We start from the raw sequence: 19,421 nt of genomic DNA on the forward strand, positions 1-19,421 counted from the left end.
GGGGGCGCGACAGTGCTTGATGACGACCCAGGGCCCGTGTGCGCGTTGGGTTCAGAGGCTGAGCGCATGGTGATGGTCCCAGAGCGCACGCATGGTGATGGTCCCAGAGCGCACGCACGGTGATGGCAGCTTACAGGAGCACGGAAGTGGTGAGACTTGAGCGTCTGGAGCCCAGGCCAAGCAAAGGCAGTTTCCACCGCCCTGGGAAGGGAAGGACACCGCAGTGTAGTGCTTGAAGGAGCGGGACCAGCAGGGAACTCGGTGGAAGAGACCCCAGGTATGATTTCCATTTCCCATGGCCAGAGACGTGGCATCCGCTGCACCCCTACCTGAGATGTACAGTGCTGGGTGTCCTTGACTCAAATGAATGAAGTTGGGGCAGACATTAACTAAACCACACTTGAAGGGGACCCCAAAGTCCAGCAAGGCTTGTCCCCATTGCAAGCAGTGTGCACCCTCGCGCTATTTTATTTTTTTTAAATTTCTTTCTTTTTTTTGCAAGCTGGGGCAAAGTGTGTGAGTGTGCCCTGTTATTTAGTGCCGTTGTCCTGGTTCGGGCCAAATCAGCACTGTCTCAAGCGTGGACTGCGTTCTGTCACAATCATTTCATAATCATTATCCCGTTTAGCCAGAATTCCAGGTATTTTGAATACAATTACTTACTAAACTCCAGCTGTAGGTAATAAGGCTTGGGGCTCTGCACCCTGCTGGGCCCCAGGTTATCAGTGTTAACAGACTTGGGAGAAAGCATGATTTTAAGGAGGACTGCAGAGATGGTGTGGGAATCCTGCCCCATAGCTCACAGCCTTCAGCCTGTGTCAGCAGCTCTGACACCCACCACTGGTTTCTCAGAGGGCCCTCAACTAGGGTCACCAGCAGCCCACCACTGTCACTTCTACCAGTGGCTCATGCTCAGCCAAGGAAGAGCCTGCACCCATTTCGCCCTAGGACCTTTCAGGGCTACAAGTCCCTGTAGTGGAAAAACCCATCTTCAGCTTCAGTCTCCTCCACACTCTACAGCTGCACCTTAATGTACTGAACGTTACGTGTGGGATTTCAACACAAGCTAATCATAAGATTTCTATTGTAGGGCATTTAAAAATATTTATTAGAACCATGAAAAGCTTTTCTTTTGTTTTGCCTTTTGTGATGTGGCTCCATCAACCAAAGTCAAACGCTTCTTTCGATCCATGGGCTGGATTTCTTTAAAAGGGAGCAGCATTTTTTTTTTCTTTCTTAAATGGGGCAGTATGTTGTTTCTGTGTTGCTTCTCGGCCAACGTTCAGAGCAGAGAAATTTTGTTGAAGGTTTTGTTCAAAGCAAAAGAACAGCGTTTGTATAATTCCATTTAAAATAGTGAGGGGCCAGCATTTTTATACTACAGTAAAAAGTCTAAGAGGAGATTTTTCTGAGAGCTTGGTGCCCTGTGGCAGAATGGACATTGAAATTCCCAGAATCGGAATGGGGCAGAGCAAACCGGGCACAAAGGAGGCCACTCCCGGGCACTTAGCATTTCAAAGGCATGGGAGAGTGAAGCAAGAGAGCGCAGCAGGAACTGTTTTCACCATGATCAATTTTATTGCTTAGGAACCGAGCAGTCACTTCCAGAGGCCTTTGGAGGAAGGACCCACAGCTGGAACCCACAGACAACCGCTGCGGACATGGCACATTGGCAAGCAGCGACCATGGCAGTCACAGACCCGACCCTGGCATCAAGGACACAGGCTGGCCTTCGGTGATTTCTAGGGAAACCGACATTAACTCGCGCCTCCGCCCCGTCCAGGAACTGTAGTGTTCAGAAGTAAATCAATAAAAGCACGCTGTGTTTCCTCAGCAGGCTCCGCAGGCGCCTTCCGTGGTACTCAGTGCTGGGTGCGAGTAAGGGCAACAGGTTGTGCCCAGCATCACCCATCGCTTCTCTGCCACGTTTACACACAGCCCATGCTAGAAGCGATCTGTGGGAAGTGGACGAGGCTACTTCTAATTCTCCCACGAGATTATGGTTTTAATGTAGGATACTTGGCACCATAAAACGGTAACAAAAGACAGACAAAACGGTTTACAAAATTCTTAAAAGGTACACCCAGGCTAGCTATAAACTTCACATTCAGTTCTTAATATTACACAGAAAAAGGCAGAAGAGTGACGAGCTGCTAGTCCAGGCATGCCACAGGGGCCCCTCTCCCCTGGGCACTTGCTAGGTCTTGTCTCAGGAACCTGTGCTGACTGCTGATGGACTCACCATTCAACTAGACTGCGGTTCTGCCTGCTCAGGACACTCGTGCACTCATACTGGAAAGTATATTCAGCATAAGTTTTGGTAAGATTTATAAATTATTTTTAAAAAGTATATATTTATATGTATTTATATATATAAAAATGGAAAGCAGCTGCAGTGTGATTCAGACGCCATGTAACATGGCAGTAGAGTCAGACCTCGGGGCCTCGGGCTTGAGCACACAGGGCAGCCTTGCTGCCTGGGCTAGTGCCCGGCACACTCCTCCTGGCAGAGAGGGACGCTGGACACCTGGGGCTGTAAATGGAGAAGCTTCCTCCACAGACAATCGTTAAAAATGGAAAACTGTGAAGTCTAAAATACAGGCGCTCGGCTGTCTGTTAGAGTTTTGGCAATAGGACTGTGGCTTGATTAAACCCAATATGTCTACAATGTCACGTGACAGACACGACAGTGAGGTATGTGAGGCTTTCCGGAGGTCCGGAGGCTGAAGCGAAGTGTGGGGCCGGCCGTCTAGCAGGTGATGCTTGGGCGGGTTCCGATGCAGCTGTTAGGAGGATGAGTTCGATACACTGCTACAGGGAGGTCTCTCGAGGATCCTCTCATGGCGCTGGCACCTCTTCCCTGCAGTGGAATTAGTAATTTGTTAAAGGATCAAACACACCAGGAAAGCTGCAGAAAGGAGAGCAAGGAGGAGCCATATTTACCACCACGTCACTGCACGACACAACACTTGTGCACATGGGCGTGAGGTTTACCTGCCCCAGGTGCGATTCGGAAGGCCAGGAACACCGGCTGCAGTGGGAGAAAAGGGAGAAGTCAGCATGTACAGGCTGCAGCCCACCGCCCCGAACTCGGCCCTCATGTCTCCTGAGTATCTGGAACTGAGTCCAGAGATGAAGGCAGTCGTGCGTACAAAGCAGGAATTGAGACAGTTAGCTTGGACCTGGGAGCTGAGAGCTGGGCCATGAAAGGACCCACACAAGCCCTTTCTGCTTATAAGGAGGATAGGTTCCAGATTGGAATCAGTGTAAGGGACTATGGAGTATGTTCTAAATGCAGAGGAATGTATGCACCCATGACTAGGTCATGCAGTGTCCTACCTCAGAGCACGTGGATACGGAGGATGTGGACTTGTCTAATGTGGCTGAGATTTGTCACCTGGCCTCAGTGTCACTGGGGATGGTGGGCCACTCTGGGTTCAGGGATAGCCACACTTGGGAAGTCTGTGCAGAGGGTCAATGCACACACACCTGGTCTGTGAGACATGCATTACCACACTCTGACAGGAGTGAGCTCAGCATGGGAAGGCCAGGAACATAGTCCCAATGTAGACTCAAGAAGCAGCCTTCAATCATAACCAGCTGGCGACATGATGTTTTTTACACACAGTGAGATTATCTTCTGTTATGACTGATCATTTCTTCTCCTGCTTACTCATCCACACATCCTTTGGTATTTTATTAAAACTCAATTAATTACATTAACTTTGTTTGCTTGGTAAAGCCAGACCAAAGGAGACGATATGATGCCCCCCCACCCCCGGCAGGGGTTCAGCCCCTGGACCCCAGCAACACACTGCAACATCACCTTGTGGTCTCCCATGCAGACATTAGGCCCGATGTGGTCGTAGGTGGCAACTTTCTCCTCGCTCTCTGACTGGAAGCAAACAGAGACGGGGTGTGTAGGAAGGCTGAGACAATCTGCAGTCCTGCCAGGAGGGGACAGGTAGGGGCTTTGGGGTAGCCTTGGGATTAGAGAAGGGAGGGGCTGTTGCAGGAAGACCTTGGGGGCTGTGCTACATCTCAGCATGTGGCTGCCTCTTCTGCCAGAGAGGAATCCTGCCTCTAGAGAGGGGTGGCAGGTCAGTCTAGCAGTTGGGACTCCCCTAGGTCTCTTCTGCGGGTCCACTGGCCGGCACAGAGCCCCTAGCCCTGTAATTAGTGCCACTCAGAGCTTCCTTTCTAAGGGTGTGTCCTTATCTGAGTAGCTCATCTGTTTCCCATTTTCCCTATTTACACTTGCTTCTGAAAGCCTGCTTTATTAACCTAGAGCACGCTGTCCAAGGCCACGTATGCATATTAATTGACTGTTCCCTGTACTTCCTGGCAGACCCTTGGCTTTGGGTTTGAAGGCAGAGGTTTTGTCAATGCTAATCAGTCAGTCAACTCTGACCAGGCTGTAGTTTTATACCCGCAGCTGAAGCATCTACAACGATAAAGTTAAAACTGACTTATCTTTAATGCAGTAGGAAGCTTAAGGTCAGATTTACTTTCCAGCACGGTTGCCTGCCAGAAAGTATAAAAACATAACCTTCAGCACCACATGCATGAACATTCGCCCATCTTTCAGGCGCATGTGGCCGACTCCTCAGAAGTGGAGAAACATCCATCAAATGCTGCATGGTAATTTACAAAGGCAGCATAAAATCGTGGGTTTTCAGCTGCATAATCTTTGGACAGATAAACAAATGACAGAGGGGCTCAGACAGGATGCAGGCACACCTCACTGAGCATTCGTCACCGAGGCTCCCAGGCACCACGCCGCTTGGCGTTTTAGGGTTCAGGAAGCAGAACAGAACATGATGAGGGCACCAGCGCATGGCATGATGGATGGTACCGGGGAGGCGGCCTGAGGCACTCTGGAGGTAGCTTACTGTGAGCCCTAGAGACTCCAGCCCCTGCAGGCAGAAGCTCTCCTAAGAGCTTTATTCCCAGTTAGATAAAGGGCAGAGTTGGTCTGCCCCCATGGCTTTGAAGTATGAGTCCTGGGTCTGGAGACCCAGAGACGTGAGTGCATGTAAACAGGTTCCACTGCTGCCTTCCTGAAGTTCTGCATAGCACCCTGCATGACCTCCCAGGATCCTGGCAGCTTTCTGATCACTAATCAAAGTGCACTTATCTTAGGGACCTTCCCACAAGGTGCACTTTGATGATCTTAACTGTTTTCTCGGTGGATGACATCAGTTTCTTCGGTCCAGCTCAGTCCCATGGAGAGGCAGAGGCTGCCCCCGTGGCAAACTGGGTGGTTCTAATTCTTGTACTTCTATCTCAGGGGAGCCAGGTAGGCCCAGGTCACAGGTAATGTAGCTTCAGGCTGCCGAGTGGCCTTTCCTCAGAGATGGCCCTGGGTCATTGGGCACACTGCGGCACAGGCCCCACTCATGAGACTAGAAGGCTGCTGCAGATCCAAGAGGCTTATGGCCAACACCCTTCCTCAGTTCCAGCATGCCTGCCTGCAAACTCCTCTCCATGGCCAGGGCAGGAACACCAGCTGCACCCAGTGTGTTCACCCAGGAGTGGAGAAAAGTCTGGGATTTGGAGGACAGTGGCTACACAGCAAAGACCAGCAGAGCTTCAGGTAGAGGACGACAGGGATATCCCACAAGCTGGGGGAGAGTTTCCTGAGGACCACAAGTATGTGGGTAGGTGTTTGGCACAGGGACAGCCAGTGACAGCTCACAGGGTCTACAATGCAATCTAGCAGCACAGTGGAGGTGGGAATCCATGAGGGGCTCCTCCCTCCCCCGCACAGGACTCCAGCAGGAGGGATGGAGCAGTGGAGCACCCCCCCCCCCAGCCCACTGGAGGCACTTCTCTCACTGCCTCCTCACCAAGGACCCACACATCACTCAGTCTGACTGTGGCTCTGCATACACTCAGCCTCCAACTGCTGTCCCTGCATGAGTCTACCCTTTCCACTGTTAGATCTGCATGGATGGGGCCGAGCTAATTCAGATGTTGGTACTTTTCAAAACATGCAATTTAAATGTAAAATATGGAAACAGAAAATAATAGGAAATCTGAAAACCCTCCCTACCTGTCTGTGACTTGAGCACATTACCCCTCCATCCTGATCCTGCTGAGCCCAGCTGCAAACTGTTTTTGCCTTACATAACCTATGAACCCCCACAAGAACACAAAATACCATGCAATAAATTATGTTTAGTCCCTGCTCCGAGCAGGGTCTTTGTGCTTCTATTAAGATGACAGTGGCACCTACAGGGGCCTGAGTGCTGGCTGAGAGGTGGCTAAGCACTTCCATCCCACTCATCTTACAATCGACTGAATGTGCTACAGAAATGTCCCCAGGCTGAGTACTCCCTCTTACCTTAAGAACCAGCTCCTTGGCAGACAGGGACATGAGGATTCGATCACACCATGCAGGGCATCTTGTGTTCATATACTGCTCTCCCTGGCTGGAGTCCTCACTGTACGGGTAGCTGTGGAGACACAGGAACAAAGCGTCAACTGCACTCTGGTCCCAGAAATCCTCCAAGTTCTGAAGGGAAGGGTGTGCTGCTATCCAGGAAAGAATGCACACAGTGAGGTTTCTACAATATAAAGCCAAACTTGAAACCCAAATGTCCCCATCAAACTTAGTTCTCCCTGCATATACCTATAGATTGTGTGGGTCAGGCTGGCTGCTTCCTATATTATACCCCTTACTCACACAGGCCTTGGCACTCATGGCCTGAGCCTTGTGGAGAGGCTACCTACCTCCTGTACCTGCCACCCAGGGGACCTATCAATTCACCATAGTTGTAAAACAATAACCCCCCCACACATGGGGACACTTGCTGGACTGCACTGCAGAATGAATTCCATGTAGAAATGGCTGGAGAAGAGCCTTTCCCAGAATTTGGCTGGCCCAGGTGTTTGCATATCCACACTCTACATGGTTTTCAGACCATTAAGACTCTCTTTCAAAGTGCAATATGTTTTCTCAGGTCAATTTCAGAGCACCAGGCTTATGCTCAAATGTTCCTGTTGACTTCAGCTGAGAAGAGAATGTGACTGTGGCTGTCAGGCCACTTACCAGTTGGTGATTGTGGGAAGGGGCTTATGCTACCAGCAGGCCTGGCCCCACTTCCACTGACCTAAGAGAGCTGGGGAGCTAATATCTCCCTGGAATTCAACCATCTAAAGCTGGAAGATGCTGCCATGAGGCATGTATCCTTCATAGAAACCATGGTTTGTGATCGTTGTCTTTTGTAGGAATTACCACTTTACCTGATTAAATTGATCTCAAATTAGGCTAAAAACAAAATCTATGTAATTCCTGCACATTATACCATTTTAAAGAACGTAAAATTTCCCACACTTTCTTTTTCGGGAAGAGCAAAAGGCCAATAGCCAATCCCATTTCTGTACATCACGGTGACAATGACCTTGTTCAAGTGCTCCTCAGTCCACCCAAGACATAGGCTGAGTCAGAGGAACATCTCATTGTGAGCACACATGTTAACACGGCCACCCCAAGCAGTGTTGTGAACTACAAAATGAACTACATGGTCTTCCTGGCTTCCATGATAGTGAACAAACACGGTGGTCTCTTTCAAAGGGAGAAAGCCTCACAGTGAGTATAACCAGTATGGTGGAGGCTGGAATGAGAAAAGCAAGGGCTCAGCCAGCATGGGACTGATAAAGCCACAGGGCTGTGCGGTTGAATCCTCCTCTTGTGGCTCTATTGCAACAGGAAGCTCACTGCTTTAACCAGATGCAGGGCACCATGACTTGAGGCCCCTCTCCAACTTGCACACACACTGCAATAGTCTCCATGGAAACAGAACACTCACTCACTGGCCATCCCAGTGGTCCAGCAGGTGCTGGCCAGCTGGTTCTTCTACACGGGCTATGTGGATTCAGGAGTGAGACCTCAGCAGGCAGAGTACCTTTGTTTGTGCCTACTGCCATAGTCTGGCCTTGGCACTGTCTTCAGAGGAGAGGTTCAGTGTTCAGCTAAATGTCTAACAGTAGCCCAGTGATGCTCAACTTAAAAGGCATCACTGGGAGGTGCCAACTTGGAAACAGGATTGAACCAAGCATGCTATTAGTTTAAAATAAAAACTAAAATTATATTTACTAACATGGGACATATGCAATAGTGTGTGTGTGTGTGTGTGTGTGTGTGTGTGTGTGTGTTTAGGCCAGAGGACAACTTGTGAGAGTTGGTTCTCTCTTTCCATCATGCAGGTCCTGGGAATTGAATTCAGGTCACCAGGCTTGGCAGCAAGTGCTCTTACCTGCTCAGTCATTTCACTGGCCTTCTTAGCTTTTTTCTTTTGATTTGTTTTGTTTTTGAGGCAGGGTCTCCTGTATCCTAGGATGCCCTTAAACTGCATAGTCAAAGACGATCTTGACCTCCTGCCTCTATCTCCCAAGTGTTGGGATTACAAGTGTCCATCATCATGCTTTGTACTTAGCATGCTCTTAGAAGTCATCATCTCATGTCTGCTTACATGCTAACAGTTCTGACATGGTTCTTTTTTTTTTTTTTTTTTTTTTTTTTGGTTTTTTGAGACAGGGTCTCTCTGTGTAGCTTTGCGCCTTTCCTGGATCTAGCTCTGTAGACCAGGCTGGCCTCGAACTCACAGAGATCCGCCTGCCTCTGCCTCCCAAGTGCTGGGATTAAAGGTGTGCACCACCACCACCCGGCTCTGACACGGTTCTTAACCACAGGTCACCATCCATGGAAACCCTATGTCCTGGAGACCTTATTAGATGTTCTACTGCTAGTCCAGGACCAGAGTCTAGTGAAAACAGAGTTCTGGGTTTGGGTATTATAAGTGACTTGCCAGTGAGTCTGTAAATGTGAAATTTCCGTCCCCCAGGCACAGTGAATAATATGAGAGCTTGTGCAGACCTACACAGTCAGAACAAGCAGGAGGCAAGGAAAAACCCTTCTGTCACCAGGGATAGGATCTGCAGGTGGTCAGTGATTAGACATTCTAGGCTCCATGAGTTATAGAAGAGAACAGCGGGAGAGACAGGGACTGATGCTCTCTGTATCTCTCAGTACTGTCTATACTTAACAAGTTTTGGGGGGCCCATGTTCCCTTGGATCCTATGGAACTCAGAGCAAACTGTGGTTGGAGAAGGGTGAGGGGAGTGCCCTCAGCTCCACAGCCTGAGGGTGCTCTGCAACATCCAAAATACAAAAGCAGGAAGTTCTGATCCAGACAGGCCTAGAGGCCAACATTGGGTACGGAGCCATTTCATCTTGTATTCAGGGGTCAGGGGCTGCTCAGCTGAGTGCAGGGCCTGGATGTGGCTGCATGTGGATGATTAATGCAAGCAGGGCTGTGCATGCAGCTTATCTGGAAGCAAACCTAAAAGGGGTGGGAGGCAGGGCAAACCAACCCTATCTCAGCTCCGTACAGCTCCGGGAATAATCGTCATAATTAATTGCAGTGCTGATAAAATTAACAATTGCCCACCTGTGCTTCCTCCACGCTGCCTCCCTTCCTCTTCGCCCCTCGAACTCTGTCAGGATGTGGGCAGCGGCCCTTTGCTGGCTGTTTGCTTGCAGCCAGCCTGGCTCGGGTGACAAGGCTAGGCTCAAGACCTGGGCGGGCTAGGCTTGGATAGTGTTGCCATGGCCGCCATGACCCACTGTGGGAAGCACAAAGCCTGTTGTGTTTGAGACTTCTACAGTGTAGGCCTAGGGTGGTGGTGGAAAGCAGTGTAACTCATGCCTTCAACTCTTGGCCCTTCTTGGACTACACGAAAACAAGCATAAGAAGGTCACTGGGTAGTACTGAGGTGTAGTACTGAGGCTGTCCTCAGACTGGGGAGGGTGGAAGGGCTGAAACCCATTGTGCCAGGCAGGGAGCCTCTCTGCTTTCACCTGGCGAAAGGTCACCTGTTCTCGGTCCCTGCTCTGCTTTTGATGTTGGTTATACAGCACATCAAAGGTACTGGCATCAAGGGCAACTTAGCCCTGGAGCGTGTGTGTCACAGAAGGAATTTCACTAGGGACACATCTACATGCTCTGAGGTCTAGAGACATAATGAACAGACACCAGGTTTCAAAGATACCAGTTGCTATTAAAATGTCTGAACAGGGAGGAGCACTCGAGGCTAAAGCCAAAGAAAGTGAACAGAGCTCCAGAATCATGACCAATTCTGAAACGTTAAGTAGGAGATCCCAGCAGTGAGGTGCCCAGGAGTGTCCTGGTGGCTGGAGGTGTGAGGCTGGAGCCTGCCCTGGTTTCCTTTGCTATGGCTTCAGGGGCAGCTTGCTCATACTAGATCTTAGGTGACCACAGCTTGCATGCAAGGCTTTTCTGTCTACTGGTTCACTGACTGTCCCCACATTGCATTGACTTTGTGTAACCAGGACCCCGTGATAGCCTGGTCCCATAGCCTCTTTGTTCCCTGACTGGGTTACAAGTCACAGATATAAGCCCTATTTCTGGATTTTTGGCCAATGTGACCAATGGTACCTCCAATGCTGAACTTACTGGAGCTGAAACATCCACGTTATAAACATGCGTGCCATTTCAAAATACTGATCTTATGCCAAGTTTGTTCAGTGCTGAGAGTGGAGCTCTTCCCATTCAGTGTTCACTGAGCAAAGATTCTGATCTGCATAGCACTTAAACTGCCTTTTCTAAGTTAAGCTTTGTGTTAGGCAAAGTGCACACAGGATTAAAATGTATCAGCAGATTCCATTGAAGGTGGGAGATGCCAGGCTCAGCTCCTCAGTAGGTCTGGCTGGCAGTGAAGAGCACATAGGATCTCAAAGGGTTCACCCCATGTTGGCTGGCCCAGACACGCTTTGATTGTGGATTTGTTCTCACCGCCCAAAGGTGTTTGTACTCCAAATGTCCATCCACAGTTCATGGCATTTTGGTTATTGCTGCTTTGGGGCTACTGGTAGTTTGGTGTGTGAGCCTCAGGGTGAGGGAACCCTGGATTCTTCCATGATCCAAAAGGAGAAACCACTCATAACGGCACCAAGCTAACAACGCTTCCTTCCATGGTGCTGCTTCTACACCAATGAAGCAAAGACTACTATGGGTGGTGGAGAACACTGTGTGCATATCCTGAGTTGTGGAGATAGGCCTCAGGAACAGGGCAGGGCGCTTCTGAGATAACTGTGACCACTGAAGGGAGATGGAGCCTGCGGGTGGGAGCCTCTGTGATCTGACATGGGATACAAATGCTCTCACAGCAAACAGTACGGGGAAGGCTCCCAATGCTCCACCAACCTTCTCCACTGCTGCCTGACAGTCCAGCAGGCTTCCGGTTCACAGGGCACAGACTGCCCCTAAGTCTCCCTGGGTTGGGTACCTGGGTGGACCCAGCTCAGGGTCTCAAAGCCCAAAGATGAAGCATCAATTGTGTCATGCCGAGAAGTCCTCTGCCCATCGGGATGGTGGCATATGGCTCCCATCTCATTACTGGCCTTCCACTGGAAGGCTATTAGTTTGAGGCTATCTTCATCTTCCAGGCTAGCATGTGAATTCTCTTCACTACTCTGGACTCGACTCTCTCACCGAAGAAGCTCTGCTTTTGAGGGCTCATATGATTTGCCAGCTCTACCCTAATACCTGAGGTTCTACTCTATTTTAAGGGCACTTTCCTCAGCTGCCTCTGAACATCTCCTATGGTGAGTCACACAACAAACTTAGTTCTAAAATGAGAATATGGTCCTCTCGGGGTTCTCTGGTACTCTCTGCTGTGCTAATTAACCTTTCCTGAGTGGGAATCCTGGGCACTGTGCTGCATACACCTCTCCCCATCTCTGAACACACAGATGGCTCTTACATTCTTTCCTGTTTGTGCCAAAGATTCTGCCTTAAAAATCCACTGCTGTCTTTGCTTCCTACTCAGGGGAATGGACCCCTGGTAAACAGGCTGGAGCGGGTGTGCCTACCCCCCACCAGCCTGGGCTTGGCACAAGGAACCTTCCTGGAAGCTTGTAGCTCCAGACACTGGGGTCATCATGTAGGGCCCCTTCTTGACAACATAACATTCAACTGACTAGAACATGCCAGTCTGTCAAGATGGCTTCAACCCTGTGAGAGATGCCAGCTGCTCCTGCCAGGTAGGGAAGCAGGGCCCGTGGTTGCCATGTGGGTCCAGGGCTCTCTCTTAGCTACTTGGGCTAAGACTACAAGGCCCTCTGGATTTTCGGCCTGGTTGGGTCCTGTCCTGTACCTTTGGTGTCCAGGTGACTTCCAAGACTGCAACACTGGAAGAAGAACCTCAGGTATTCTGCTCAGAGTCTCATGAGGTTATCTCCTTGAGCCCTGCTGCTATGAGCCAATATATAAGTGTCTAATACCTTGGTCTGGGCACTAATCAGATGTCTGGGAATTACTAGGGCCTGTGGTCCTGTTTCTCCATCCCTGAAACTATATTCAGGCCCCTTACCTTAGTCTCCTAGGTTAGGGGGTATGGGCTGGTAGCTGAAAAGGAAGGAACCACACATGTTTGATTATGTCCAGTTGGCAGAGATGGAGGGCACTGGCAGAGAGGGGGAAAGCTGCCTGGCTGTCAGACACATTGGATGCAGGACCCTCATTCTGAGGAAAAGATCCCCAGTATTTCCCACCACGCAGGCATAAAACAAGCACCAGCAGCATGATGAAGTCGCTGGCATAATTCAGTCTGTTGGAAAGTCTCCTCACCACTTTAGGTCACAAGACTGGGGGTCTGACACAGCCAAAGGGTTGGGAGAAGGAACACCACAGCTCCTGGAGGCTTGGGCCTGCCTCAGTCCCTTGTCCTCAGGATCCACCTTCTGTACAGTGTTTCCAGGAAGATGCAAAGCCCAAGAGGGCAGGCACAGCTGCAGCAGGTGGTGGGTAATCCTCCGTGGTCCACTACATACCACACACTACTTTCTGTTAGCCCGTTCACCTTCCTTTATACCACAGCACTCGGAGGCCCTGGATGTCTCAAGGGAACCAGTGCTAATGTTGCAGATATCAAGATCCCAGGAGCACCGGAGTGAAACACCGAGTACTTATCTGCTTCAGAAGATAGATTCAGAACCCTCTGCCTGGGAAGCCACACGGTGGTGAGTCTCAAGACTTCCAGAGAGCCTCAGCGTGCTGCCCACAAACCTGTCCCTGCAAATCTATAATTCTTCTTTCACATTGGAAAGGAGTCTTAAAAATTAGAATCATTAATTACTCACAGCCAATTCCTTTCTTCAGGCCATGGAAATGATGGGAGGAGATGTAATTCACACAGATAAGTATATGCATACAGACAGATGCACACAACACAGGTACATACATGCAGACAGACATACATGCAAGATGCCATGGTGATATACACAGGTCCTTATGTACACAGAGCAATACAGATAGACACATGTGCACACATTCATGTACTTAGATGCATGTGTGCATACATGCACATGAATGCACATACTGACACCAACACACAGGCACATCTGAGGAGGTTGTCGGGAAGGTTACCTGCTCTTAGCAGGTACAGGGCTCCTTACCTGGGGGGGAATGAGATGTCCAGTTCATACAGTCTGTCCTTAAAGACAGACAACTCCTTGTCAAATTCCAAGAGCTAAAGGAAAGAAAGGAGAAAAGAGAATCACTTGGTTTCCTCACTGGAAGGTGGCAGGCTATGCATACCTGGGTTGTGTGTAAATTCTTAAAAACAAGAAGGACTTGAGCATCTAGTGTGACCTTGCCCTACTCAGAGACCAAGATCTATCACCACCAAGACTCAGGGGTGCCAGCCTGGCTCTAGCATCCAGCTGCATCTGCTGTCAGCAGTGCAAGAACAGTGCTCAGACTGCCTGGTCCTGCTCACATGAGACACATGAAGATGCCCCAGAAAGCATGTATCCCCTAAATGGGGCCTGGATGTCCTTTCCAAAGTAAGGGAAAATGTCCAGGGCTGAAAGTAACTCTCAGAGTGAGCAAAATCAACGCAGTGCATCATAAACTGCAGCTGAGTCTGCACACTGGTGAGAGTCTAGCAGCCACCAGGGAGGAAACATTCACTTCTGTATGCAGAGGAGATGGCAGACAGCCTGGTTCCCTCAGGAGGCTTCCACCAGAGTATTGTGCCTGATGGAAGGAGAGGTCGCCACACCAGCCATGGCTCTGTCCAGTCACCATAAACACCCTGTGGGATACTATCCATTAATCATGTCCTACCTCACAGCTGTGTGTAGCCATGGCATCGTGCTGGGGCTCCCCTCAAAACCACACCATGTCTTCACTTCTTCCTACTACCTCATCCATCATTCTTGAATGTGCAATTACCAGCATGTGTACACTGTAATTACTTGTGTGCCAGCCTGCTACCTGCTCACTGGCATGGGTCTCCTGCCCGCTTGCCCCTCTCAGAGCTGTCTTCATCAGATCAGCACCAGGCTGAGTGCCACTCTTACCAACCAGAGTGACTTGGAACTGGACAAGGGTCAAGTTAAGGCCAGTTGAAACCCCCCTCTGAGGTGATATTATTTATGAGAGAGGAGAAAAGGATAAGACATCACTCCAGACAGAGCCTCTTTATTTAATATCATAACCTCAGAGCCATGTGGTGGCATGCTGGACATTCACAGACTTAAGCCAGGGGGTCTCAGACCCTGTCTGGCATGGCTCCAACATTGGCTTCTGTCTGGCCCTACTATGGTCTTGACCATATGAACAAAAGAGGAAAAAACATGTTTGCTTAGAGGTGCCACCAGTGTGAGTCAGGAGCCAGTGCTCTTCAAAGGTCTGGGTAGAGGCCTGAGGCAGCTCAGAGATAGAAAGTACCACAAGCAACGGGTGCACTGGACTAAAACACAGAAGCACCTGCTAACAGCAGTTTCAGGAAAGTAGGCGGAGCCTAGCATCCCACCCTCTTAAATCCCTTCCTTTTTCCATGTTTACTGTGGACTTTTAAGGAGGACATGCAACCTTATGAGGTCTCCTAAATAGGTTCCTGAGAGGTGACTACAACTCTACTCTTCAATTAACTGACTCCATTGCTTATGGCTGCTGTGATTCTTGACTGTCTACTGCCTAACCATGAGTTATATGGCAACTTCTTCAGGCTACTGTAAGATTTCTTCTTTTCTATTTGATGCTCTGCTGTTTCACTTGTGATCTGAACTCTGCATTCTTCCAGCTCAGGATTCACTTGTGAGGATTTGTGATGTAGACAGGTATGAAAACAGGCAGGTGATCTTTTCCTGCTGGATGGGGTCCTCTGTCCACCTACCTTGTCTCTGCCCCATACCTTCTGCCACACCCTCTAAGTTTTGGAGCTGCTTCTGGGCCACTCCTCCATCTAGTCTCCAGTTTTTAAGTTCTCTCTTCAGCTATGTCTACTCAGCCTGGGCATGCATCCATTTATTCTCAACAACTACAATCTCAGAAGCTCTCTGTGTCCTCAACCATCTGGCATTTTCATGGGTCTTCTGTGCCTCTGGCTGTAGTCTTCAGACTCTTGATCAAAAGTAGAGTGATTCTCCCGTGCCCTGCAGATTGGGGTTGTGAGCTTGTCTTTGCTGGTTCAAAGTTTGAGAAAATTTCTAGTTGTGAATGTGGTCTACCCTCCAGGAGAGTCTAATCCACTCATAGAAAATAGTAGACAAATTCTTGAGTCCTCACAAGGGAGCTGTGGGCTGGACACCCACTGCCCTGTGGCCACCTGGTGGTCTGAGGCCCACAGTCCTGGAATGACACCTGCCTGGGCTACAGAAGTCACCAGGGTAGAGTCTTCTTGCCTTTGTGGGCTCTTGACCTGCTCTATTTTCCACCCTGATTCTGGTCAGATTTCTAGAAGCAGCAAGGACACAAAGGCTGGGAACACAGACAGGGACCCTGAAAAGATGGAATTTCGGCCAACATGATTTACTTAACCTTGGATAATGAAGTGCTGTTTTTGTGTAAGGTTAATTGTTGATCAGGAGCGGGCAGTCACTTCCTTTGGCTGCCCAGGTCCACAGGAGTTTGTGAGCACAGAAGGGGCAGCTGAAGCATTTGGATCTTTAGGCCACACCTTTCTCTACCATGTAGACTCTTCCTCTGCTCCCGCCACAGGTCAGAAGCCCTCTGGACATGAGGAGGATAGATGAACAGGGCTAGCCAAGGGTCCATGCCCACCTGCTAGTTATACAGTCTAGCTTCCCAATTCTTCAGCTCTGCCATGGCCCTAGTACTCAAGCCACGCTATCAACATTAAAGCTCTTTGACAAGCATTCTGTGCACACATACTTACATATATATGTGCACAATATACATGACTGTAAATATGTATATACACAGCACTATATACATACACATGCATGGATATATATACTCATGCATATATATATACATGTATATACACACACATATGCTTTGTTTCAAAGCTCTGGGCTGGGCTGAGGGAGTACATGGGAGACTACTTCTATGTGTTCATCTTTGCTTCTGCCTCTGCATCAGACCACTAAATGCCAACCTGGCCACTGGTCATGGCCAGTTCTGACACTCCCCCAAAGGTGAAGACACTATAATTCTTGCTGTGCACATGAGTGTGTCCTTTGTGTATGAGGACATTGAGTATCTGTGTCTCTGATCTCAGGTGTGTGGGTGGCCTTCACTGTCACTCACTCAACATTCTCCAGTTTTAAACACGTTCAAGACACTGCAGAGCTGTGCCAGGATTCCCTGGGGGCCTCTTCAGAGTCAGCACTCATTTCTGGATGGCCAGGGTCTACCTGTTAGGCTCCTGCCTGAAGTCATCAATGTGGATATATATATATATAATGTATCACTTTCCTAAAGTACTGAAGAAACTGTCACACCATAGCCTCTATTTTAAAGGAACCCTTCTTCAATTTTGTAATGTTTAAAGGAAAAAATATTGAACTTGGAATTTGGATTTTAAAAACTGCTTAGAAGGTAAGGGGGCTCAGGGATGGCAGGTGGAGAACTCCCAAGTCTTCACATATCACCCATTACTCCCATATACCCTAACCCAGGTCCCCAGCTTCATGCTGGAGGAAACATACTTGGACCCTGCCCTCCGTCCTCCTGCTAGCTGGTGCTGTCTAACGATAGACATGTTCTGGAACTCAAATGTACACTCTCTCTGATCACACATTCACTCTGCTTCTTCTGTGCAGAGGATAGGTATAGATGGAGTCACTGGTTCCCTGCTCAACCAGCTGGCTCTGACAGGCCGGTGAAACCCTGATCCTGTGTGATTGGCTTGCAGAATGCCCGAAGCTCCAGGCCTGCCACATCAACAGGATGACCGGGATTAAAGCTGCTGCCGCCACAGAACATCAACTGTGAGGCATTTCTGATTGGAAATTGCGCCACACTGCTGGTGAATTGATAATTTGTATCTCTTTGAGATTTTTCACAAACATGATAACCAATTTCAAATGTATCTTAAACGTTCTTCTTGATTACAAAGTGAAAAGCAGCACCGATGTGTGTGGACAATGATAAAGCAGCTGCTGGCCTCATGCATCTGTCAGGAGCCGTCCCAGCTGCACAAATTCCACTGTTGCTGCGTGGACACCGTGCTGATAAAGAAAAAAGGGCTTGGAAAATCAATGCACCCGGAGCCCGGGCGGTTGCTAAACACACAGAAAACATCTCTATCCAACAGGCCAAGCACCTAGAAAATTCCCAAGCCCTGCCCTGGGACAGCCAAGGAAAATTTAATCTCTCCAAATCCTCACCAGGGCACTCCATCCTGCAGCCCTGACAGCCACACTTATAATTAATTATACAATTTCGATGGGAATATCGACTAAACAAAGCTATAAATCATAGAAAAAGTCAATACGCATGGACACATTCAATCATGTCCCGGCCAATGATTACTACTCTTAAAATACAATAATTATTTTCAGGAGCCAGCTTGAATTAAATTTCTGTCAGACGAGTACAAGACCGGTGGCTGATGAAGGATGCGATGGATTTTGGGGGCTGAGTCCGGCTCGGGCACATCCATCCTGCAGACGGGAGTTTGTGTGTAGTGCTTGTGGCACAGCGTGTTCAACCAGGCCATGAGGATGAGATTATCTCCACTGCTCATTATGCTGAAGGGACTCAATGCCCAGAGTTGGGCTTGAGTGATGGTGGTCAATTCCTCTGAATGTGTGACCTGGGCAGAGGCTGGGCATCAGCAGCATGGCTGGGACATTTCTTCAAGTATGTCTCAGGTTCTGAGTAGCAGCCTGTGGAAGCATGCACCACTTGAGCTCCAGGCACCTGGCAAACCTGTAGACTTCCTAGGTGAGATTCTGGCAGATAGGCAGGAGTCCCGAGAACTTACCATGTGGAGGTGTCCCCTACTTCAAAACTTTTATATTAGAGTCAAACTCCAACCATTTCCTGGATGTCCACACTTTTTCAAAACAACAACAACAACAACAGAGCCTTTCAATCCTTTTCCTCCTACTGGGTTGTCTTGTCCAGCCTTGATGAGGGTTTGTGCCTAGTCTTATTGCATCTTGTTATGCTGTGTTCAGTTGATATCCCTGGGAGGCCTGCTCTTTTCAGAAGGTAAACAGAGAGTGGTGGATCTGGGGGAGAGGGGAGGTGCGGTGGTGACTGGGAGGACTGGAGGGAGGGGAGGCTTCAGTCAGAATGTATTTGTGAGAGAAGAATAAATAAAAATAAATACATAAATAAATGCAACTCAAAACGGAAAAATCAAACAAACCAACAGGGCCTTTCTTACTGTGTAGTCCCCAATGGCCTCAAATTTTCCTGTCTCAACCTCCCAAGTCTGCAATTTCAGACTTGCACCATGTCTACACATCTGTACATGCCTAGTGCAATTTTTCCTTCTACTTATTCTTTTCCTCTTCTTTAAAAAATATTCTTGTGTGTGTTCACGTATGTGTGTGCTGGGGTGCTTGTATACATCTGTGTGCATATACATGGAAGCCATGGCTCAATATGAAGGGTCGTCTTCAGTCATTCTCCAGCTTATTTTGAGACAGCATTTGTCACTGGACCTGGAGCTCACTGATTCAGCTAGACTTGCTGGCCAGCAAGTCCCAAAGCCCCTCCGCTTTCTGCCTTCTCAATGCTGAGATAACAGATTACCATACCTGACTTTAAAGAACAAAACAAAACAAAAATACTGAAGATCCAAACTCAGTTTCTCGGTTTTGCATGTAAGCACTTTACCCTGAACAATCTCCCCAGCCCTTCTTTTGTTTCTTTGAGGTAAGGTCTCATGTAGCCCAGGCTGGCTTTAAACTCTATGCAACCGAGGATGCCCTTGAATTCCCACCTCTCCTGCCTACAGCCCTGCAGTAATGGAAGTACAGGAATAACCACTCAAATTTCACCTTAAAGAAAGGCCAGAGAGTGTGTGCTGAATGCAGATTATCTCCCGGAGAACAAGGCTGGTCATTCCAAAGGCACAGCAAATTCTCTGTTAGATGCTGAGACAGCCTTCCAGAGCCCTAGATCCCA

The 19,421-nt window shown here is 48.9% G+C and overlaps 1 protein-coding gene across 3 annotated transcripts in view; it reads right to left on the reverse strand.

Moving 5' to 3' along the window:
* Positions 1-1,556: 1,556 nt before the first annotated feature.
* Inpp5a (inositol polyphosphate-5-phosphatase A) overlaps positions 1,557-19,421 on the reverse strand; it is a 194,837-nt gene continuing 176,972 nt past the window's right edge. For all 3 annotated transcript variants that reach the window (XM_059264992.1, XM_059264995.1, XM_059265001.1), the window contains 5 exons: positions 13,484-13,557; positions 6,347-6,458; positions 3,827-3,895; positions 2,944-3,031; positions 1,557-2,860 (listed from right to left, as the gene is read on the reverse strand). In XM_059264992.1, the coding sequence (XP_059120975.1) occupies positions 2,951-3,031; positions 3,827-3,895; positions 6,347-6,458; positions 13,484-13,557 (336 nt within the window). In that variant the 3' untranslated portion in view covers positions 1,557-2,860; positions 2,944-2,950. The remainder of the gene's footprint in view (positions 2,861-2,943; positions 3,032-3,826; positions 3,896-6,346; positions 6,459-13,483; positions 13,558-19,421) is intronic.

This window comes from Peromyscus eremicus, chromosome 1 (assembly GCF_949786415.1).
Source record: "Peromyscus eremicus chromosome 1, PerEre_H2_v1, whole genome shotgun sequence".
Lineage (NCBI taxonomy): Eukaryota > Metazoa > Chordata > Mammalia > Rodentia > Cricetidae > Peromyscus > Peromyscus eremicus.